Below are 24,788 nucleotides of genomic sequence, written 5' to 3'. Positions count from 1 at the left end.
ACTTGGATTCTCGATGACAGGCAGAAGTGAATAAGTCGGATTTGTGACAATGGAGCGTCGCCTCTCTGCTCGGCCTACCTATACTGCTTTTAATACGGGATGAAAACCCGGCACATCTGGGTATCACTTTCATTGTATTAGCCAGCTGATCCCTGACATCAGTTTATGAGTCTGTAATCTTCTGTCTCACACAATAGCAGACTAAACCATTTAACCCCGCCGAGAGGGGAGCCATGATACAGGAGAGAAAGTGCAACACTGTGCTATGCTAAAAAAGACTCTTCTTGCCAGCTACAGTCTCTAAGCTCCCTAAGACTTGCCCTGGTTTGGGTGAATACATACACACACGCGCACATACAGAGGCCTATACCCCTCCCCCTTCTCTTTTTCCATCTTTGTCTCTCTAGCGAATTCAATTTTGTCTTCTCCAAGCGACAGCTTAAATGCAGACAATCTTATCAGCGGCTGTGCAAGCAGTGAGGGACGTGATTGAAACACCCCTGAAGTATTTCCAATGCAGACAAACCTTTCAGGGAGTCTTAATTGTGTGTGTTTTTTGTTTCTTCTCGGTCAAACACCCAAACACACAAAGACGCCAGCATTAGCACACCTTCCCCACCTAGATCTTCAGCAGCCTCCTCTTCATTTAGCTGCCATGCTGTACAGCAGCTTAGAATAATAATGCGACATGACAGCTGATCAATGCTTGAAGGAGGATGCTGTTGTTTAAGGTTTAGTGTTTTTGCTCTAGTTTATTTATGGGTTAGAAAATACAATGAAACATTAACATCGAGCATTAACCAGAAACCTCCAGTGAGGTAAAGGTGAAGTGGGTTTTTTGTTTTGTTATTTTTACTTAATTAAACCAAATTCAGTGCAAAAACAAATCAGATTTCTTTGTTGCAGCCATATCTCGAGCTGAACTCTGCTTCCTTTTGCACGGTTCTGGCTTGCCGTTTGAAGTGGTGGCTGAGGTGGTGTCTGTTTTCCTCTAGTCATACATGGAGGACCACTTGAAGAACAAGAACCGTCTGGAGCGTGAGTGGGAGGCGCTGTGCTCCTACCAGGCAGAGCCCAGCGCCTGCAGCGTGGGCCAAGGCGAGCAGAACTCCAAGAGGAACCGCTCTGACGCCGTGGTCGCATGTGAGTCCATTCAGGTTGTTTGTTTTGGGGTTTTTTTTTGTCTGCTTTAGTGTTTTTTTCTGCAGGAATGTTAGTACGATCCTCAAGTCTGGAACAGTCCAGGCAGGGTCATGTAGCTTCATAAATGTTGTTGATGTATTTGTGAACAGATGCTCCAAAGAGGAACATAAAACCATTTGGGTAAACATGCCAAAACAACACTGTGGAAAATATGCTTCAAACATGAACAAATAATTAGTAATTAGTAATCTAGCCAAAGAGCGATATTTAAACTGTTTTTTCCAGAAACCCCATAAGTGTCTGTCAGTGTAGTGAGAGGAGACTCCCTGCTGCATCCTTGCATCCTCTCGATTAAAGCCAAAGAGGATTTTCAATGGGGACAAATGCATACCTGTTTGAGAGTCACCAAATATCAAAGTTAAAAGTTGTACTGGGACTGGGCAGCTCCAAAAAATTTGGCTGAAGTGATGTTTTTATGATTTTAAAGCAGTTTGAATGTGACTATAACTGCTTTCTTGGCTAATTCTTGCAAGTGTATCCAAAGGACGCATCAAAACCATCCAAAGGTTGAAATGAACATTGATCCCTTGTAATTAAAGTTTTATTACTAGCTAGCGTTACCATGCGGTACAAAAACATTATTTCATGAGAATGTTTTGCTTTATTTCAGCCCACCACTACATTTTAGCATTAGTTCACACATTTTAAAGAAAAGAGAGAGACGCAATAACACGACAAAAGGTTTGTTAGCCAGAGCTGAGAATTTCTCATTAGTGGAGAAATTCCACTCACTGAACTGTGATTTTCAGTTAGTTCAGAATGAACTGGGACCCAAAAATGTAACACTGGAGGGTAAATAAGTCTTTCTTTAAAGCTGAACTGCTCTGCTTACTTTTTAAACTCTAGATTTTTTGGATGTTCAAAATTAATATTAAGTATTATCTTATGCAGTGCTTTGATGCAGCATCTCAGTCTGCAACAAGTCATTTTAGCTCCTTTAGCTTTAAGCCAGCTTTCTTCTGATTGGCTGCACCTCACAAACAACCTCTGTTCACAGCTGTGTGTGCCTTAGATGACCATATTAGGGATATTCTCTCTCTTTGAAAACATACGGATCCAAGACTAGAAAAAAAAGGGTCAGAGCAGTCTGAAGTCTGGGCTTCTGGATTACATTTTTTGAAACTTTGGCCCTTTATAGTATTTGTAACAGTTGTACAAAAGCCTATAATGTTATTGAAGTAAATGTAAATCACGCTTTAAAATGTGACCACCAAAATAAATGAACACAAGCAGACCTGCACCAAAATTTGCTGTAATTCACCCAAATGAAGCTCCTGAGATAAAGGTGAATGGAGCCAAACAGCAAAATTAACTGTTTACGCCTCCTTCTAGACAAACTGAAATTACATTATACTTATGTCTGATTGTTTATCTTACATGGGAGCTGAGTTGGCCCATATGTTGTTAGCAGTGTGCTGATGTATGGCAGTTATGGCATTTAAGGATTTACAGCTTGATGTGCTTCCTTGACAGCACAGTTTTGAAATTCAATTCAATTTTACTTATATAGTGCCAACTCACAACAACATTCACCTCATGGCACTTTATATTTTAAGTTAAAGACCCTACAATAATACAGAGCAAACCCGAGCAAGCACTTGGCGACGATGGTAAGGAAAAACTCCCTTTTAATAGGAAGAAACCTCTGAAAGAACCAGGCTCGGCCATTTGGTGTGACAGGGTAGGAGTGAGGGGAGTGAGACTGGGAAAAAACAAACACACTGTGGAAGAGAGCCAGAGAAACGACAACTACTACGAACACTGGGAATCTCAATTAAAACAGGAGGTTAACATGTGAACCAGTAGCATCTGTTAGTGACGCCTCCTTATTTGAAGAGTGAAATCAGAGCAGTGAAAGTTGTGTCACAGCTCGCTTTTTTGGGATTTCCCAGTTAGTTAAAGTTAATCTATTATGAGTCATATATATTCTAATAATCACCAGGACATAAAACCTGCATGTACACACCCACCATTCAAATGAGATGCTAAACACTGAAAAATCTTCCTGACTTTGACCCAAAATAAGGTTTTGGGTGTGAGAAAGCTTTATTTCTGACACCGTCTTACTTGTTGCACAACTCTCCCATAAATTTCCATTCAGGATTCTCCAAGTGCCTTTTTTAAATATATATATTTATATATATATATCTGGGAATCTCTCACAAACACTCTCCAGGTGACTTTCTGCCAATTTCAGTGCAGTGGGATAAATAGGAAGGAAACATACTCTGTAGAGGGCTCAGGGCATAGCAACAGTAGCTATGTATCACACGGTGTCATGCACCAATCAGGATTTAGCTACATTTGAACTGCAATCTGATGACAGGCGGCGTGTTGCTTGGTTACTGTCAAATCTGACCTCACCTGCGCAGGTGTGACGAGCCTAAAGTGTTAAACTCTTTTTAAGTAACACATAAAGATGTTTTATTTCCCTTGATTTCGCCTTTTTGTTCATAAATATAAGAAAATATTTTAAATCGTGGACTTTAATTCCAAGCAAATCAAAGTGGGTTCCGGGCCATTACAAATACATTATATGACTCTTGCAACAGCTTCACTTGTTTAGGAAAAAAAGAAAAGAAAAAAGAACGAACAGGATTTGAAAGTTCAGAACTCGCACACTTCTTAAGATGAAACAGTTTATTATTATTTCACTTGGAACATTCCTCGGTTAAGGTGAAGCAATCCAGGACTTTAGAACAGCGTGCGTGCGCATGATGAAAGTCTGGTGAAATTGCAGTCCCCGCAGCCATTTCAGCTTCATATTCCTGTGTTGCTGCTCAAAACTCTGTTGTTATTGTGCAGGGAGTAAAAGCGGGGGGAAATATTTATCGATGAATTATGCATCTCCATTACAGACGATCATTCCAGGATCACCTTGAAAGCGGAGAACAACCACAGCAACTCTGATTACATCAATGCCAGTCCAATTGTGAGTATTCTTTATTCATTATGGTTCTAGAGTTTGGCTAATATGTTATCTCTGAAGCCTCCCCACCCATTTTTTAGTACCAAGAGCACCTGTTGTGGTTGGATTTTACTCTGAGAGAAAAGTAGTGATTGATCCAAGCCCATTGATCTTTTTTTTTTGCTCTCCATACTGAGAGCCTCAGTGGGTTTCTTGTGTCTTGCTGAATTGCCTTGCTACTTTTACTGCTTTCAAAATGGCTGCTCCCTAGAGATACCCATCTTTCTTTTTCTTTTTTTTCATTCACACTAAAAAGAATTGTGCATTTTTTTGACTATGCAAAGGTATCCCATACAAATCCAGAAAGATCTGACTACTGGAGAGGGCTATGGTTATATATATATTTTAAAATATCTCTCCCCCAAAACATTGCCAGTCATGATTTCCCCCGAGGCTGCTGAAAAGGGATTCCATCAAAGGGAAACAGGAAACTATGCATTTCAAATACAGTGCCAAAATTTCCGAGGAGATAGATGAGGGAGGGGCGGGGTGCACGCAGCTGCGCTAAAAGCCTATTGCTCTTCAGAAACAAACAATGGAGACTTTTAGGTGGTCTATTTATTTCTCCATATTCACTAATGGCATATTCATAAAGGTTTTTAGCTTATTTAAACAGCACTGAAGTGCAACGTCTTATAGAATAATGTCGCAATAACGTCGATCAATCAGAGGAAGAAGGTAGGGAAAGATTTTCAATTAAAAAAAAAGTTCTCCAAGACTGTTTTGGTGTGGCTTAAAGCAGAAATGCAGGCGGATGTTGAAGATGGGTGAAATACAGTAATGGCAGATGCAGTGGTGTGTGGATGAAAGGACAGTAATTACACCACAAAAGGGACCCCTGGCTGAGCCCAGCAAAACCGTGATAATTATGTCTGTCAATGCGGCTTCTTCCTCCTCATTAGCTTCGGGGCAGCGGCCTACGAGTAAATAATCTGTCGCTTCTTTCTGGGAATCCAGGGTCAGAGAGGCAAAGGGAAGGGGGCGATCTGAGCTCCCTGCGAAGCACCGGGTGACGCGCACACTCGGTGAAAAGCTCGGCTAATGGTTAATGGTTGACCACAAACAGTGCCAGCGCTCCCAGATGTACATCATCATTAGCGCGAGGAATGGTTTGAAGGAATGCGCAGCGGCAAGAAGTGGTCAAAGGCCGCTCGTCTTTGTCTCGTCTGGCCTTTTCTGGCTTTTCCCGATTTCCCGCCTGTTCTCGCTTTTGTTTTCAAACTCAGATGAGCTCGAGCTGGCAGTTAGCTTCTGAGCTCTCAATCTTATATTTTTTAAAAAAGGGATCAAGACACTACAGCGAGGTGTTGAAAGCTGAAGCTTCACGTTGAACACATATTTGTGCGAGCTATTTTCGAACAAGCTATTTTTCTTCAAACCAAAGAGCACTTCTTTGCATTTTTTGCTTTCTTTCGTTGGTTCATTTTTTTTTTCTTACTGTAGTCTATCTTCTTCCCACAATGGCAGGGAGACTACAGCTGAAATGCAGGACTTTTCTTTCATGTTAGCGCTTTAGTATTCATGCAGGGATGTCAGCACACAGCTACAGCATGTCTGTGTCCTTGAGATTGGCTAAACGGAGTGCAGGCACTAGCTTTTGACATCACCCTTTTATTTCTGCGGGTGAGATTTGTTTTTTACTTTGTTTTGTTTCAACCAAACCATGTGAGGAATTCAAAAAAGAGACAAAAAGAAAGCGGACATGGCTAATTGACGTGTAACAGCAGGTAATGAATGCAGTTTTTCTTTCACCGATGAGTCCTTTTTGTCAACATTTTTCAATTTCAGCCGGTCCGTGTGTGTGCGTTGGCGAGCATGTTCAGCTCTGAGCTTCGTTTCTGCTCCCCAGTGGTTGTTTTCTTACATATACAATGAAAACTGACACCCTGCCTGACATCTTATACAGATAAAAACTATAAATCATAAATAAACATTGACTGTGAATCCCGGGAGAATCTGCTGCGTTAAGCATTTCACTACTCCAAAAAACCAAAATCTCCAAAATAATCATTTACACAACGAATGATTTTCAACAGCTGGCGTCTGACAATGCTGCTTCTGTTGAGGTTGAGTTACATTTACGTCACTGCCTGGGAGTAGATTTAAATAAACAAAACAATTTAATGCATTTAATCCACCGAAAAAGTACAAAAAATAGATTCCAAACTCTTGGATTAATAACAAAGAAGTTGATTTTTCTTAACAATTCAACTAAACTTGCGTGCTTGTTTTTTTTATCAGTTTTTCAAAGCATTAGGAATTAATCCTGTCGTTCAGGATATTAAGCATGAGAGAAGTGTCATGGTAGTATTAGAGCCATGGAGAAATCCTCCATAATTATTTTTCCTTTTAAGGGTGCGTGTCAAGGTCCATGAGCGAGACAAATGAGCTTAAGAAATGTGCTAAGATGTGAAATGAGAAAACTAGATCTTTAACATTTAAGGCCATGTCAAGTGTCCTTGACAATTTGTTCTTCAGCATAAAAAAGGGATTTCATAAAAAAATCAAAACGCCATTAAAGTCGACCCTGTCGTTTGCTGTCACTGTGATGTTCAGCTTGAAGGTGTCTCCCTCTCTCCCAGTTAGATTTAAGGGCGGTGCTGCAGAAAAAAGCACTCAGTTCCATTGGTGGATGTCAGTCAGATTAAGATTAATTAAGCAATGACTCAAGCAATGACTCAATTATACCATCCATTCGCCCGCCTATCCAATTCAGGGGGGCAGGAGACGATCCCAGCAGGGTAGCTTGATGGGATACACCCTAAATTGATCACCAGTCTGGGCTAACAGAGAGAAATAGGCCATTCATGCTCACATTTAAACCTTCAGCCAGCTAACCAAGAAGAGGTTTGAACCCAAAACTTTCTTACTGCAGGGAGGCAGTGCTGAGCACCAGCGTCAATTTTTAAAAACTTCTGCACTCACTCTTTAGAAAGTATAAAGTATCAAATATTTGATATTATTCGTGCAAAAATACAGCACTGTTTGAGTGCATCTATCATTATGATGTCAAACATACATTAAGAATGATTTGTGAATCTTTCCCTTCAAAATAAGTCACCATGTTCCCCACTAGTATGCCTGACACGAGAGGTTAACCATAGAAACTTAATTCAGTAAAATCTGATTGCTGATTTTATTTTCATTCAAATCTCAATCACATCCCTCAAACTGTGTCCTTATGTCCCCACCTGAGCATTCAGGCAGTGTCACGTTTCATGTAGAAACACAGCTAAGCATGAAAAAGAAAGAGCTCTGAAAGCAGCTCATCAAGTCTTTGAGGGCACAAAGATATTGTAAAAGTGAAAAATAGCGACAGTGAATTGAAGTTATTTTGCAAATTTCAGGTTAGTTGGAAATAAGATTTTTCACTAATCCCCTTGAGAAGCTACAGAATCTTTCTTCATAACATATATAGCTTTTAAAAAGAGAGGTTCAGTTATTTGCTCGCATAGAAAATCGTTGAATATGAGTTGTTGCGTTCAACATTAGAGGTGCCTGTTGCCTAGCAGATAAAGAGGAAAGTTCAAGGTCCAAATCTATTTAAAAGAGTGATTTTTTTAAAAAACATTTTTTAGCTACAAACCTATCCTTCAAGTATGTGTTCAGCTTGTGTTAATATCCACATTTTTCCAGCGAACAGCATGCAGTTACTTCCATGTCCCAGTTTTCTCTAATCACCCCCGTAATAGTACTCGCATCCTGAATACGACAGGGTTTGCAGGAGGAATGAAAGCCAAGTGTTTTCATCAATAGATGCTGATCTCATTTCGTTTCTGCATCCAGATGGACGATTTCATGGAAGTCTTAACCAGACAATATGTTTTCATCCACCAGTCACCAACCACACACTATGTCACACTCTGTTCCCTCTCTCCCAGATGGACCATGACCCTCGCAACCCTACTTACATTGCGTCGCAGGGTCCCCTAGCTTCCACCGTGGCAGACTTCTGGCAGGTAAAACTCTATTAACTGTCCATCCTTCATCTTTTTATTTGTTTGTGTCTACAGCTGTGAGGGAAGAACCACAGCAGGGGTACTCAGTTTCTGACCCAGAGGTTTTATTTGGTTTTCCAACTAGTGAGTGTCCAAGAAAGGCGTGTCAAGATTACTGTGGTGGATCAGCGAGAAAATCAAGCTGAACACACCAACACTAAACACATGTTTGTGCATTTAGAGTGAGTTAATCTATACCAAGGATATCCTTACCGCTAATAATTCAGAATCCTTTATTTAGTTTATTTAGAAATCATAAAAGATGCTCCTTTGCTGTTTCCACTGGCACAATGCCAGAGCTTAATCTAGAACTGGTCCCACTCATTTTTACTATTAAAAGACCAGTGCTGGTGCCAAAAAGCTGGCTACGTGAGGGTCTCCACTAGAAATCCAACAATAATTGGCATATTCAGCTCGCAGATTCTGTAAGCCACGGGTCTCAAACCTGCAGAAATGTGTGCAGAATTGGCGTTGGTGCAAAAGAGGTCGTTGTATTCCCATTTTCCTTGGATTTGCCAGATTTCTATCTGTATCCAAGTGATCCAAGTGTGATCCCTAATTTGATGTCTTTTTAATGGTGTCACTTTGCCCCAAATGTAAGCAAGCAAAGGTGAGAAAACTCCTGAAATTGTAGCCCATAGTCACTTCTCACCCCACAAACTTCCTGTTTACACACTGGAAAGAGCGATAGGAGCTGTGGCTCCAGCACAGCATAATCATCCCTCAAACAGAGGTAAGATGAAGGGTAATTGTATATTTTTAGGAAAAATGCATGCTTACATTCAAATGTAATGTTATTTCATGAGAGGCACAAACTTGGTAGAGAAGTAATGGTGCTGCTGCTGCTCCTACTCATCAATCAAAAAGTGTCAGCAGCTGAATATGTACACAAGACCTGAAGCTTTTTAGTTTTATATAAGGATCTAGTTATACACGCCTCAGGAGACCTAATGTTATTTAAAATAATCCTGATATTTGCTCATATTAGTGGGGCTTTTCCCCCTCAAGCCTATTTTGCATTCTTTTCCATGTCCATAAATGTCAGCGGGACCTGTAATCAATCAGCAGATTTAGGCTATTGTAAAACGTGTCAACTTATGCGGAAGTGTGCCTTAAATGATGCATGGTTGCCAAATGGCAGTCTTATGTGTTAATAGGACAGCACTGTTGTAATTAGTGGGCCCATCACCTCCATATGGTGAAGTAACTCCAGCTAGCCGTGACCAGGATGTAAAAGTGTGGCGCATAAATCCTGACAGACCAGCTGGCCCTGCACTCTGCACTCTGCATCTTGTACTGAGCGGATACTCATTTTGAATCATTATGATAGTGCTGACTTTGTGTTTGCACAGACGTTGGAGGCTGCTCGCGATTTGTGCGGTGGGTGGAGAAGCCAAGCTTAGCATGGTCTGGTGCTGTACACCAAACAGATACTATTTACTTGTTGTAAAATGACTTCTTAAACCTCCCCACACGCTTTGCCCTCATGTGGTGTTTAAACTAATTAAAAAGGAAAAACTCAGAGGCTTTTATCTGAAAATTCCACATTAATTGCCACATCAGCTGAAATTGGAATAAAATGTGCCTCAAATTAATAAGGTGTTAATTATAATTTTGTTTTTTTTTCTCGTATGTCTGCTAGTTTGTTTGTTTGCTTGTTTTTTTTCCCCGTACAGGTGAATAAATCCATTTCCATTATCTAATGCTACTTAGCCATTAACTCATCTTTAAATCTTTCCCAATTAAGCAAAAATAATAGAAAATTAGCCACACGTTGACACGCTGAACATCAGCTCTGTGTCTGGGAATGCTTAGCAGCCATTCATTATTCAGTATGGTTAACCTTGGATTGTGGCATGAGGGAAAAACACACTCTTTACCCCATTAAAAGTAAACAAACGGGGGTAACACTGGCAACTCTCATGCAAATGGACCGTGCAGGAGTGCAAATCTTTTGCTGTGTCCTATCTAATCCACACCGGCCCCAGGCAGTGCTCTGAAAGGCAGTTCTGCTCTAATCCTCCACTCCTCATTCCTCCATCCCTTCATCCGTTGCCCCTCCATCTATCTCCACCTCCCTGGCTATTACCTTAGCTCTGCTGGGCCTTCCTCCCCTCCTTCTCAGAATGCAAAAAAAGAAAAGAAGAAGAAGCCATGCATGAGTTCACAGAGGCACAACTCAGGTCATTTTCAGGCTTTTTTTCCCGTTTGTTTTTTGTCTATGCAAATCAAGTATAGCTGGTGTATGTCTTTTTTGGAGCCTGTAAATTGCTAACCCCATTACAAAAACAAAAAAAGGAAGATAGGAGGTGGAAAATATGAATGCTACCATCAAATATTTGCTAAATTGTACAAGACTAAATGGATAATAACCCCCCCCACACACACACACACACACACACATTATCACCTTGCCTAATCTCATCACATCCTGGCACAGTTGGCACAGTTGGCATGTAATGTGTCCACTGGGCTGGATCACAGAAGCTTGTGATTAGTGTATAGTCAAGGCCATTGTGTTTTTATAGCAATCATAAAACCCACGTTTCCTCCTCATTTTCCTAATGGCTGCCGTGGGCCTGTTTTTTTTTTTTTTTTTTTTTTCCAAGGACACATTAGGTTGTGATAAGATGAAATGGAGCATCAGAGCAGTAGATGTTGTGATCTCGCTCAGACGACTGAGAGCGTGAGAGAGAGGGCGACACATGACGCGCCCTCCTGCTGCTCGAGCCCAACATTTATCATTTGTCACACATGGAGAGGTGACATTTATTCATACTTCCTGGGTGAAGATTAAGAAATCAATTTCTCTGTAATACAACGCTGCCGTGTATCAGTAACGCTCGACGCGCTGCTCTCAGTTAGCTACACATTAGGGCCACTGGAACGTCACATATGAAAGGGTTTGTCGTCTCAGGGTGTGACTGATGGGTGTCTCTTTTCTGGCGTGTAGATGGTGTGGGAGAGCGGCTGCGTCGTCATCGTCATGCTGACCCCGCTGTCGGAGAATGGAGTGAAGCAGTGCCACCACTACTGGCCCGACGAGGGATCCGACGTCTACCACATATACGAGGTGATTGAGAAAGAGGTTAAACAGAAGGGTCATGAAAGACATGTTTTCCTACTTCAGCTGGTGTCTAACCACGCAGTTAGGTTTGGATTTTACGCGCTGAAATTTGTATGAAGAGTAGCAATCAAAAAAGGGCGAAAAAGAGCAAGCTATGGGGGTAAAAATCTCCAAAAGTAAAGAGAAGCATTAAAAAATAAGACAAATCTATTCATATTATTCTTAAAACTCCATGCTAAGCGGTAGTATTTATAAACTGTGGTAGTAGTATGAGAGCCTGTCCCTCCAGGATCTTAGACTATTATTTTATCATAATAATACCAACAATAACAATGCCCCAGTTCAATCAAGATGGCCAAATTATTCCCACGTGCTTTGGTGCCTTAGTCACATCTCATTTCACCACAAAATGTTTCTAATTTAATAGCAGGAAGCACACAAAACTGTGATTCCTGTATTATTTTCTATTAGGGAAATTCTGGGATGACACCAATACTGATGTTTCACAGTCACAACCCCGCCTTCATCAATCGTTACACCGTCTTTGAATATTTAGCCTGGGTGGAAGCGATGTGATGCAATAGATGACAAATCGCCCACTGACACCAAAACCATCCCATTTGCTGACAGGCTGAGATCATTATTATGTCTGTGAGTTACACCGGTGCACCTCTAATTTCTTTAAAAAGTGAATGAAAACTGAAATATTTGGCATAAAACAAACCCTGACATTTCTATAAGAAGGTGTCCATGTTCCTCATTTCCTTCCTTAACCTAACATCACATTTTGCTTTTCTGTTTGTCTGCGTTTAGGTGAATTTGGTGTCTGAGCACATCTGGTGTGAGGACTTCCTGGTACGGAGCTTCTACCTGAAGAACCTGCAGACTAACGAGACCCGCACCGTCACTCAGTTCCACTTCCTGTCCTGGATGGACCGTGGGATCCCCAGCTCAGCCAGGACCCTCTTAGACTTCCGCAGGTAGAGTGGCGATCCAGCTGGTTGGTCCTCAAACAAACACTGCAGCTCAGCAGATTTTCAGACAGATTTCCACCTTTTTTTTTTCTAAGCAGCCTTTGTCCCGAGCTTGTTCTTAATCACCCTCCCTTATATTCTGTATTCTGTCAGCGCCTCTCTGGTCCCTCTCCCTTTTGCCCCACTGCCTTTTGGTGTCCTAGAGAATGGCTGTTCTAATAAGGACTGTGTTTCTGTACTATCCCTTTCATCTTGGGCCTATTTCCCTCACCTCCCTCCAGCACATGTGATGCAGCAAATTAACAGCCCCGCACTGCCTGGCTTGGCTTGGGAAGAAAAGAAAGAAAGAAAGAAAAAAAAAACACCACCTAATTCAAACACCCAATTAAACGAGAGCTGTCTCACTAAAAACATGGGAGAGGGGGAAAGCTAGTGACTGAATAACCTTACTCTGTTTTCCATATAATATGTTCTGGCAGAAGAGCGGCAGTAGCACCTCTGGGAATACCCAGGAGGGATAGGAAAAGCCCTCCACGCAAGAATAGATGCATCTGATTTGTAGATGGAAGCCTGTCCCTCTGGTTTGTTATGCAGATGACAGAAAAAGAGGAGCTGTAGTTTTATCGTGTCATCCTCTCTCGACAGAGTTGCTGCCATTCTTCCAAATTAATCTGCTTGCAGTCAGCTACGTTTAAGACACTACTGTAATGGTTTCTCTTGTGTTTTGATTACATATACACTGTTTGCCCTGCTGTTGAGATCTCCCTCACGCTTAAATTGCCGTGATTGAACTCTGATAATGCTGCTGAAGGTTATTGGGAATCTAAAGCTCTCTGGCGATTCAGAGGTCTCAGATCCGCACGATGCACTCAACACTCACGGTTTTGTGGTTTTGGCCAACTCTGTATTTTGCGGTTGCCAGTGTCATTTTTGTGATGTTGCAGCTAGTAATATGAGCCCAGTTGCATAGTCACAAAAGTGATCATTGGAAACTGTGTCTCCTCAGCCAGGCCTGTGCACAAACTGTCTTTCTCTCACTCCACTCTCAGTCTTCCTCCTCCACCTTCTCCTCCTACTCTGCCTCACACTGTTCCTTCCTCTGGCTTGCATGGGAACTCCAACCGTCTCTGTATGCTGTTACACTGAAGGCGTGTTCTGATTTAGTCATACTTCTGATATCAAACAAGATTATTAAAATGTATGCATTAGTATGCAATGTGATTTCACATAAAACTGCAAAGAAAAAAAGCATCAAAAAGAAAACACTTCTACTCCCAAATAAGCATCGAATTATATTGCAAAGAGTTCTATCATGTCCAATTTTTTAGCACATGTATTTTAATAAACTAAGTCACCAAGTATGGAGGACCAAATGTGGCAAAACAAACAAAATATGCCATTAAATGCACCAAAATAAACCTATAAGATTTTTACTTTTCTTGGGCATTTTTTTTAACCTTTGTATTAATATCCATATTTATTCACTTATTTGTGTTATTTTATGTATTTTATTAAATATTTTGTTTTTTGATAAATTTTGACTTATTTTCAGATTTTAACTCGTTGATAATCTTCATTAGATTTCCATAAATCACTGTTTTGGCAAAGAGGGCATCAAAAATAATGAATATTTATTTATTTATTTTAATTTTAATTGATTTTTTTTGGGGGGGGGGCTGTAATTTTGGCTGCTTTGGTCCTCTATAATTGGAACCTTCACAGATAAACAGCACAGCTCACAATGATGTTAAGTCAAACACACCTGTGCTTTTCAATACTAGTAAACATGTTAAGTACTATTAAGAATTTTGGTCACAAATACAGCATTCACATGGCAAAACTACAAAAATATAGCACAAGCTATCAATATTTATATTCATGCAAAACATTATACTTACTATATGAAACATATTAGTGCACGCAAGCTTAGATCAGCTATAGATACCATGAGATACTTCTCATTTTGTCACTGAAAGGTGGGAAACGAGAGGAAATGGAAAGACGCGGAAGCTCTCGGTGTAGTCAGTTTCCATGGCAACGGCGGGGTGTGAAAAGGCTCGTTGGCCTTCGCCGTGCCTGTGGTGTATAACATTCGTAATTGGCTTGGGTTAATGCGTCGGCGGTCGGCAAATCACAACATCGCACCACCACATCCATCACCCACATGTCACAATAACGCCGCCTGAAATGATGCTCAATTTATTTACGAGGGTGCGACACAGATTTCTCTCTCTCTGTGCTCAAATTAACGGGATTGATTGACATGAGGGAGCGTCTTTCGTGGTTGTGTTTGGCCCTTTGATTATTGCCGTCATTAATTTCGTCCAGGCCACAGCGCCCCAAGTCCCTCACAAGTCACATTTGTTTTGATTATTATTGTTATTATTCAAGAAAAAGAAATAAATAAAAGAATTGTTTCCTGAATCGATGTAGCAGCTAGTGCACTTAAGACAGCTTAATGCCAAACTTGCAATGACAATAACTTTTCTCTCTTTTTTTTTATTTCAGAAAGGTTAACAAGTGCTACAGAGGTCGATCTTGCCCGATAATTGTCCACTGCAGGCAAGTATAACCATTTGAACCCTGTGACAGCGGCTGACCCTGCTGCTTTGGGACAGAGAGTGTTTGTCGTGGCCTATGTGTTGGAGGAGAGAGGCTGTTTACTTAAACCCGCTCAGTCCATTCACTCTATCTGGTTCCACCGGAGCTGCTGTTTATTCCGCTCACTGTGTTCTTATGTAAATAACATGGCACAGCCGAATACACTCCCATTTCCCATTTGGTTGAGTTAGTTAACTGGCCTTGATTGGTTCATATTAAACACCAGGTATCTGTCTGGTCACTTTTAATAGTCACATCCTGTTAAGTCATGTGTGGGGCCAGTAAGCCTGCTCTCCCTCTGAAGGAGCTGTATGCACTGAGTGCCTAGCAGTGGATTAATGAAGCTGTGGCGCTCGGGCCGCTCTCCTGTTTTATTGGCTTTGCCTTTATTAGAGCGATGTCCACGCCTTGTTTGCAATTAACATGCAGAGCCGCTGAATGGCCGGTGGGCACAAAGGAAGCCTTTTCATGGGGCTATCTCTGGAGTAATGGAAAAGCAAGGCTCTCCAAAAAGCTGTTCTCGAACCGCCCCTGGCCTCTCAACCTCTCCTCTGCTCCTGAGGTGCATGCATTTAAAAGCCTTTGTCCCCAGTGTGCCTTAGAAAACCCAATCCCCTCTCTCCAATTGCCATGCAGCTCTCAAGACCACATGCACGCTTGTGTGCAAAGGTTTAACATAATCACATTCATTGCATCATCAAATATTCAGATCTGCTCAGGTATTTTCGCAAGAATGTTAAGTGTGATTATTGATTTTTATCCACCACGTGATGCGCGAACGGAGAAACGCACGTCTGTGTGCTCGGGCTAATTTGTGCTTAAACATACTCGACAGTCTTTGCGCAGATGCAGATGTAAATGAGCAATTTGTTTCCTTATAAGAAAAACACTCTGAGATTAAAGCATCTCACTCTGCCGCCTTAATGATCTCTCTCTCTCTCTGTGACTCTCTGCAGTGATGGAGCTGGCAGGAGTGGGACTTACATTCTGATTGACATGGTCCTCAATAGGATGGCTAAAGGTAACGATCAATGGCTTCCCTTTCACTCTTTCTGCTTGAAGTGTTGCCCCGGCAACACTAAAGCCTCTCATTTTCCACAGAGGGTCTTGGGGATGCATTAGAGGGTGACTTTTTCTGAGGCCTGGAAAGGCAGTGAAGACCGAAGCTGTGGAGAGGAGTGGAGAGAGCAGAACAAAGAGAAAACAGAGAAAAGGGAAATGAGAAAGGAACCCACATTAGTAATTATCTATTTAAGCTACCTCCACGCCACGCTGACCTGCTTCAGCAGCTGCGACATGAATTTAGATAGCACATGCATGGAAATAAAATGTTTAAAGGCAAAATACATTTTAAATCAGAATCTGCAATTTGCTCCAGTGGTTTGAATCAATATTTAATATTTAATGGCAGCATTGTGCTTATTGAATTTGATCTGATTTATTCTTAGCAGTCTGCGGCTTTCGCTCTAATTTCACTCTGAGAATTGTTGACATTTGTTCCCGCTTGATACCGATGTAAACCATAAGCTGTGAACATCATCAGCGTGTCAGTCATTTGGACTTCAGGCTGTATTTGTTGTCTCTAATATAATCACAAATTTTAGTACTTTATATTAAAAACGGCCAAAAGAAAAAACAACAGGAAAATGACCCTTGTGGTGTGGATGTGTCATTACATGTAAAACAGGAAGAGTCTGAGGATGGATTTGTTTTATTAATCTCGCTGTGACAAAGAAAACTCTAGTTTTTAGTTGAATCTTTACACCAGCATAAGAAGAGTCGACCAGAGAGTGTTCATGAATAAAAAAAATGCTCAGTTAGCTTTGTCTATTGAGTTCTTTTGAGACATAAACATCTATTGTTGTGCACCTTAAGCCCCCCCCCCCCTCCCCCGTAGGTTAGCCTGCCCTTTATCCTTTGACCTCTGCCCTCGCCGCCTGCTCGCCCTCCCCCTGCAATCCAGCTCCATTAGAGCAGGTTAGGCGGACGCAGACCTTCCCCTCACGTCTCTGGAAAACAGCACTAAGTTCATGTAGTTCGGTGATGAATTCGCTGTTGTCCGTGCTGATGAAAGGTACCACTCGGTCTCTTTTAACCCTTTCTTTTCTGCTCTTGAACCAGACATATAAAATGTACATAATCTCGCTCTCTAAAGCTTTTTTTTCTTTTCTCTGAGAGCCTCTCTCCAGCCTAACTTTGGAATTCAGCCCATCTAAGACATGAAAGTCTTGTCAAAGCACTGGAGCACTTTGAGTACTAAGTCCAGCCGCATTAAATCCCGCTTTTTCTGTCTCTTTCTCGCTCACCCACTCGCATACATACATTCACGCTCTTGCTCCATCTCCTTTGCTTCCTTTCTTTGCCTCACTTTGAAAACCATCTTGAGAGTTCAGGGGCTCTCTCCGGGTTTTGCTCTCTACATCTCTCTATGTCAGTTTCCCCAAATGAGCTCTGGCATGCTGCTCGCAATCCATAAATCTGAAAGTGGAATAAGATTTCCAGATTAACTTCACAGACTCGTGAAGCCAAAACAGGCTCAACAGCAGCTGATCCCTGCTGAAGGCAGGCAACTGTTGCATGGGTTAATCATCAGAATGACTGCTGCAGATCTGCTATAAATCATTGTAATTAATTTGCTGATATGTGCACGTGCACACTCTTGGATATTAGTGGACTGCCTACATTGACATCATCTAAACCGGTTTTTGAACACGACTCTCACATGGAAGCCAGTGTGTGGTGTGTTTGAATGCATTATTGCACCAGGGCCCAAAAATATCCTCTTGCATATTTTATCGAGAAACAGTCAGTGGCTCTTGTCCAAGTCTTTCGAAGGATGAATGTAATAATTTTCAATCGCTGCGCTCTTCCAAAGGGAGCCCAGTATAAAGAGAGATTGACAGATGTGAGCTGGATTACTCCACTGCTTTGAACTCAGTCCAATTTTCGGTCTGTTGCAGGTGCTAAAGAGATTGATATTGCCGCTACCCTGGAGCACTTGAGAGACCAGAGAGCTGGCATGGTCCAGACAAAGGTAAGGTCCCCGGCTTTGAGTTAGAGAAGTATGTGTGTGTGGGGTGGGGGGAGGGGAGGGGAGCAGAGAAAGGAGAGCGGGAGGAGGGTTTGCAGCCATTCAAGACCAAGGATTGTCTGCTTCACGTGCACATGGGATAATTTCTGGGGAAACGATGGGGTAACTGATAACTGCGTCAGGATTAGAACGACATTGTCTTGTAAAACAATAAGTCCACATTTCACGAGCCGCAAAAATAAAAGGATAGCCAAGTCCAAAACCAGAACATGGACAATATACAACCAAATAAAATAGACATGAGAAGATATTTAGTCAGTTTTTAGGAGGAATCAGCTGATATTGCAAAAAAAATGGCAACCAGTAATCAAAAATGTTCTCTTAGATTGTCTTCGTCTCATACAGCATCTGTCTGACTAGTCCAAACAGTTCCTAACACAGCGGTTGTTCACCTCTCACTATTATGTGGAGCAGTTTAGGGTGTGAACAAAGCGTTTCCTCTTATCCACTAATGCAAATAATAGGGAGGAAGGGTCTTTTGTTTCTCTCTTGTAATTGGAAAGGAATAATAATAATAAAAATAATAAAGGCGAACTTCCACGCAGAGCCGGGTGATAATATTTATGGACTCTCCGGTGCTATGCTAACAGACTCGAGTGTTCCTCGATGGTTCATTAATGCTGCTTTTACAGCCCTGCTCTGCTCAGCGCAGGAAAGCACTCTCTGCTTTTTCTTCTCTTCAAAAGAGTCTAAGTGAAATTATATCAGACTATTGTTGATTCCACTTTGTGGCTTCATACTGGGTCTACACAGAAATTACGTTGTAATGAGGTATGAAATTCAGAGTTAGGTTTTGACGATTGAGCAACCAGTCGTGTTCTTTTTTGTTTTTCCCTCCTCTTCGTGATGCTGCCGTTTTATTTTTGGACAAAGCTCACAAAAGGGGCATTAAATTCTCCCCTTACTCTGGTTACTAATTTTTCACAGACATCAACACGCAGCAATTACAACATGTGTGACCGTTTTTTTTTTTCCCTTCCTCACTAACGTCCGTTTGTGATCTGTCGAGCAGAGATTGATCTCCCCCCAGTGGCGTAAAGGTGAACAGCGTGCACAAACCCTCATATTTAGAAGTATCTTAGTTTTTTCCTCTTCCAATGCACAAAACTTTAAACCTAACTTGGGAATAGATGTGGGCACCTGTAACTGCGATGGAGATAAACATGGATGTACTTACATATTTTCTGGCCCCATCACAACTTCAGAAGACACATAAAAATAGAAAACATTGGCACTCCAGATAATCTCCACTGCAAAGCGAGAGGCACGGTCACCAGTGACTCCTCTGTATTGATTTAGCCTATCCTCAGGCCAGACTATGGCAGCCTGTGTGTTGACACATCTAAAGGCTGTTCCCTCCAAACTCCTACGTACCTTTTCTCTGTGAGAGGACCCCGTGGCCCCTCAGCCTGGAGAGAGGAGAGGAATATAAAAACACCAGGTCCATGGGGCAAACATCAATCGGCCCCTTTTGCGCTCCTCGGGGAAAACTATGAGTCGGTTTTGCAAACAAATGCACACTCAAACGCACGCGCGCACATACACACAGGCGAGCAGAGAAAGCTGAGAGACAGCTTGACTCAAAAGCTCCATTTTAAGACACACCTGGCTGGATCGATGCTGGTCCCGGCTGCTCACACACTTTAAGTTGAAAGCTTGGAGAGAGGCTCACCTTCACCTCTAGATTGTGGCCAAGCACATCAGGGGCAGGGTCGGGAGCTGCCAGTCATTCTGAAATGCCATTCCACTTGGTCACACAGTAAAACTTTTATCCTTCCTTTTCCTTCCCTGCATCCTTTCCTCCTCCCCCTCCTCCTCATCCTCCTTCCCCCTCCTCAGGAGCAGTTTGAGTTCGCGCTGACAGCCGTGGCAGAAGAGGTGAACGCCATCCTGAAAGCACTTCCTCAGTGAAGGCATCGCAACCCACTACCCCCACCACCTCACACCCAACACACACACACACATATGCTTTCCTCTCGCTCGCTGAGCACCGGTTTCCTCTGCCCACTCAAGACTGACATCTCTCTCTGGCTTGCCTTCTCCTCGCTCTGTTTCTCCCTCTTCTCCCTCTGCCTCCTCTTCACCTCTATATATACTGTATACTTATGAATGTCGTGCCAGATATCTCAGCTGGATCCATATACACAAAATTTCCCTCAGCGTACGGCCGCTGATCCGCGGTCAGTCGGTGCTGTCCGATCAGCGGCCGCGCTGGGAGATTTTTTTTGTCAGTATGAACCCCGGTCCTCTTTAACTGTGACGTTGTTTTTTTTGAACATGCCATCCTAGTGCCACTGACGAGATGTTTACGTGATGTCAAGTGAAGATTTTTGTTCCAAAATGAGCAAAAAAAAAAGAAAAAAACTGATGCAAAAAGCTTAGAAAATAATCTCCGGCACAATTAAAACATGCTACGGTAAGGCTGCAACTAACAGTTATTTTCCCGGTTAATCGCTCAGTTTAGGAAATGTTGATAAAAAAAAAGAAAATGTATTTTTTTAATATGACTAACAGTCTGAAATCTTGAGATATAAATCACTGTTTTATCAGAGAAAGGTTTTATTGGCATTTCTTTTCTTCTTCTTCTTTTTGCTTTCTCCACCAACTAATCACTGCAGCTCTAAACTATAGTGCTATGTAAAGTAAATGAACTTCCTGCCTGTAAAACCCGTATTATTGTACAGATTATATCCTCTAAATGAATCGATGTAGCTCCTTACACGTTTCTCCTCTGTGATCTGAATCAGCTACTACATCGTGTGTACAGACGTTGAAGCGTGTGCGTTGTTGTACTTTGGGTCGAGACATCTCACTGGCGTTCTAAACCGCAGGTTATCCGACTCCGAGCCCCCCACACGTCATGATTGTTGTGAAACACATCAGCTGTTCTCTTATTCCTCATTGTATTGTTTTTACATTGGACGCCACCAACTGTTTGTTGCATAAACATCTCTGTTAACAGTAAATGTGAAATATACTAACTGAGATAGTTATTGCTTCTATTTAGAAATACTGTCATGCTGTATGGATAGTAATAATATATTTAAGAAGACCTTATATTGGGATTGTTGCTAAATTTCTTTGTCCCTCCATCACTGGTATGGTATATTGTGACATTTTGTGCAACATGAGCGATTAATCCCTCCATGTATAGACGACGAATGACTTTATGAAAACTTACATAGTGCTATTGAAGATGTATACCGAGAGCCTCAATGAGAACTATATATTTTGTGTGAGAAGTAATATTCAGATTGATAATAAATCCGAACGGACCATACCGCTCTGCCGCCTCGTGTGTGATGTTACGTCTGCTACACTCGCGCACGCACAAACAGCAGCGAGAAGGCCGCCCTCGCAGCCAGAGTCACTTGATTGAATGGCGGCCTTGGTAAAGTCACAGAGAAAAAGCTATACGGTGCTCCCCGAGGGTTTGTATCTGGGAGAGAGTTGCAGGTTTGTACAGATGAAATGTTTGGTTCACCAGCTCTGTCAGCGGAGAAAGTGGCTGGGATTTGAAATGAAATCAGTCATGTATTTCACCCACTGAGGTCCTCCTGCAATATTACAGAGGGGAGAAAGTTCAGTCAGTCAGAGTCCACCTCAATCAGTGTTTATTGGAGGATGCCACGTTCAGCTAATTGACAACAGACAGTCTCTTTTCTTATTTTTGTGTGTTTTGTCTGCAGTTTCTCTTGTTGCAGGGCTTTGTCTGTCTGCTGTTAGAAATGGGAGGTGGTGTACAATCTGTTATTAGACCATAATCGCTGCAAACAGCTGCACCTGCAAACAATGGCTGATAAAACTGTCTCAAAGGGTCTTTTGTGAAGACAAATTTGCTCCTAATATACGACAGTCACACAGTCGTAAGTGTGCCTTTCGGGGTATTTTCAATCATTTGTGTTTTCTTTCTTATATTAACGCAAATTGGTGACACGCTAAATCTTTGAGGGAGCCCTTCAAGAATCATTTGATGCCAAACTAAAGGACACAGACTGGATTAAAAATTTTTAAAATTTCCACTTACTTGGTTCTCAGAAGTTTTTGGCCACATCTCCCAGAGATCCCCGGGTCAAATGATACACACCAAAGACCTAATTTTATCCATTATTGTGTCGCTTAAGTACATGTGATTACAAATTTTTGTTTACTGCATTTGAATTCATCCTAAATTTTGACAATAAACAGTGATACAGGGACAATAATACAAGTGTGTTTAAAGAGGCAGCAACAGTGTTATGTTACAAGTCAGTGTGATACGTAGTACACATGAGTAGCATGTATACCTCATGAGTCTTTAATTAAATACTAGTAATAGAAGATAAAAGTCTTTCTTTCTAAAAGGGCAATGTTGACTAGGGGTGACTATGATTGTTTTGATAGTTTAAAAAATCAAATTTAACTAAAGCCCAACTCTCATTTGATTGGTTGCCCCTCTCAAAGGTTTTAGCTGATACTGGTCTATCAGAGGTCTGATTAATATGATTTTTATCAAGCTAAGGTTGCCTAATACGTCCCCATAGAAAACCTTTTTAACACAGGCCCTCTGATCACCCATCATGACAAACATTTGAGCTGTTCTATCATTTCAGGGAGGCTGCCCAATGATGAACACTTGAGGAAGGTTAACCGCCACTCGCTGGTTAGTTAGCAAGTGTTAGCAAGTACAGATAAAATCCAAAGACGACTGTGCTAATCTGCTCTCAACCAAAGCACTTACAAGAAGGGCTGATTTCACTCGGAAACAGTCGGTAACCTCCAGCAAACGAGCCAGACGGAGAATACACATTTTCCTTAGCCACCTGAGGTCACCAGTGGTGTCAACGACCAGTAACTAGGCCGATGTGACTGAGGCTTAATATAAACCACTGTGACAGGGTCAGGTGATAGAGTGGGCTGTCTACCAATTTGAAGATCGGTGAATGGATCCCCAGCTCCTCCTGTCCATGTGTCAAAGTATCCTTGGGGAACATACTGAACACCTAGTAGTTTATTGTTGCATCAATCGGAGTGCGGTGTGTAAATGTTAGATAAAAGTGTTTAGATATAGATAAAAGCACCATATCAATGTGTGTGGGTAAATGAGACTTGTAGTAGAAATTCAAACTCAAATTGAGTACAAGACACTATTAGTCCATTTACCATTAGGACTATTAACAGCAGCTAACCAACCCAGTGGCGTCATATTCTGTACTTGCATGAGGTGATGGTATACTTCCTCCAAAAGATGTAACTGTAATTACTTTTTTAACCCAGTTTAAAGACAGTGTTAAAGCCGTCATATATTAGGGTGGGAATCCATGCTTAGCACATGTAGTGTCTCATGTCCACTTTAAGTCAATTGTCATTTGATTGGCTGCCCCTCTCAAAGAGGAGATTTGAACAGGAAGTGGGTGGGGCATAAGTAATCATGCATCAAGTGATGATCCAAAGATCAGGATCCTTAAGGGTTTATAACTGATCCAAATAAAGTCATTGCTCACGGTTTATGAACTTTCTGTTAAAGTTACTTTATTAGAAACTGATACCAAAATAAATATCAAAATAAAACAAGAGGTATCCATATGCTGCTTATAGTAAATCAGCCAACACACTGGCTGCTTATCAGCCCATTAAAAACTGTAAAACTAGAGGACTTGGGCAGAAAGTACAATAAGGATTATATTAGTCTACAAAAAGTATAGAGAAGCATGCAAAGAGAATATATAATTTCCTGCCTTTCAACAATGGGTGCGTGGGGTTCTTTAAGTGTGAATGGATATTCAAGCATGCGTGCATTGCCCGTTGACATGTCCCTCCCTCCCCTGACAGTTCTAATAGCCGGGAATGAGGCTTCATGCACTTCCTGAGGCCTCATTTGCATATGATTCGCTGATGAGCTGCCACCACTAACCAGCAACCCCAAACCAAAGCACTATTAATATTCTCCCATTCAGGTTGTAAAGCACACAAACCTAATCAGCTTAGAAATTACTGTATGGAAGCCATAATTACGCATGTTTAATTGCTTATCATCTGATGGGTACAAGTTTATTAGAAAATGTATTCATGGTAATTGCTTCCTGAGGTATCTGGTGTGCTACAATAGCTTGTGATATCCTGTCAGCTCCCATTTGGGAGGATTAATGCGTTCTGAAAAAGTCAAAATTAGATACTGTGCATCGCCTCTTTGGATGCTCGGTTTAACTCAAAGTGATTTTTAATTTAGGGATTTCTAAATTGCTGCTTAAGCTCGGATAAGTCTTTGGAGTGAGATCCGTCAAAATCAGCATATCTGGGTGTTGTAAAAGAGTGCTGGCATATCACAGGGATATAAATGTATGTAAAGTAGGCAAACGACTGTGTAATCATGATGCCACCAGAAAATACTTGCATACCAGCCCTGGCAAGATGCTAAATTCCTACCACCAAAGAGAAAAGATGTAAGGCGAACTGCAGGAATGACACAAAAGTGAAAAGTCACAGGCATGAAATGAGGAAACGCATATTGTAGGCGAGACTTTTGAAGTGAAGCCATCTCAAAGCCGATGAATCACTCAGTCCTGAAACGAGCAGATTAAAACAGAGCACCGGTCCCTCGGAGGGGCCTCTACACCGCCAACAACGTCGAGTAGGCCTTTTCAGCCACAGACCTCAGCGAGTCTTACAGCTCCTGCCCACTCTTTGATGAGGTCTCTGTGGTTTATTGTAATCACTGCTGGCTCTCAGTGCTTCTGACACACTTCATGGTGTTTTAGAAGAAAATGCAAGTCCTACCATCAGTTTCTCTTTGGATAGCTGTATTCCCAACACAGAGCTACTTTTTTGTGGGACTTTTATACATAATTGATATATTAGATATGCATACATTATGTTCAGTCACAAAATAATTATACAAAAAAGGATT

The 24,788-nt window shown here is 41.6% G+C and overlaps 1 protein-coding gene across 2 annotated transcripts in view; it reads left to right on the top strand.

Moving 5' to 3' along the window:
- Positions 1-21,182, top strand: part of ptprn2 (protein tyrosine phosphatase receptor type N2) — a 148,965-nt gene extending 127,783 nt beyond the window's left edge. For both annotated transcript variants that reach the window (XM_085171846.1, XM_085171845.1), the window contains exons 14-22: positions 996-1,143; positions 4,062-4,135; positions 8,053-8,130; positions 11,123-11,242; positions 12,050-12,216; positions 14,719-14,772; positions 15,768-15,832; positions 17,772-17,845; positions 19,742-21,182. In XM_085171846.1, coding sequence (XP_085027972.1) covers positions 996-1,143; positions 4,062-4,135; positions 8,053-8,130; positions 11,123-11,242; positions 12,050-12,216; positions 14,719-14,772; positions 15,768-15,832; positions 17,772-17,845; positions 19,742-19,813 — 852 coding nt within the window. In that variant the 3' untranslated portion in view covers positions 19,814-21,182. The remainder of the gene's footprint in view (positions 1-995; positions 1,144-4,061; positions 4,136-8,052; positions 8,131-11,122; positions 11,243-12,049; positions 12,217-14,718; positions 14,773-15,767; positions 15,833-17,771; positions 17,846-19,741) is intronic.
- Positions 21,183-24,788: the final 3,606 nt, after the last annotated feature.

The sequence above is a fragment of the Neolamprologus multifasciatus genome, chromosome 9 (genome assembly GCF_963576455.1).
Source record: "Neolamprologus multifasciatus chromosome 9, fNeoMul1.2, whole genome shotgun sequence".
Taxonomy (NCBI): Eukaryota; Metazoa; Chordata; class Actinopteri; order Cichliformes; family Cichlidae; genus Neolamprologus; species Neolamprologus multifasciatus.
The sequence above is the reverse complement of the archived record's forward strand: the minus strand, read 5'-3'. Positions and strand labels throughout refer to the sequence as shown.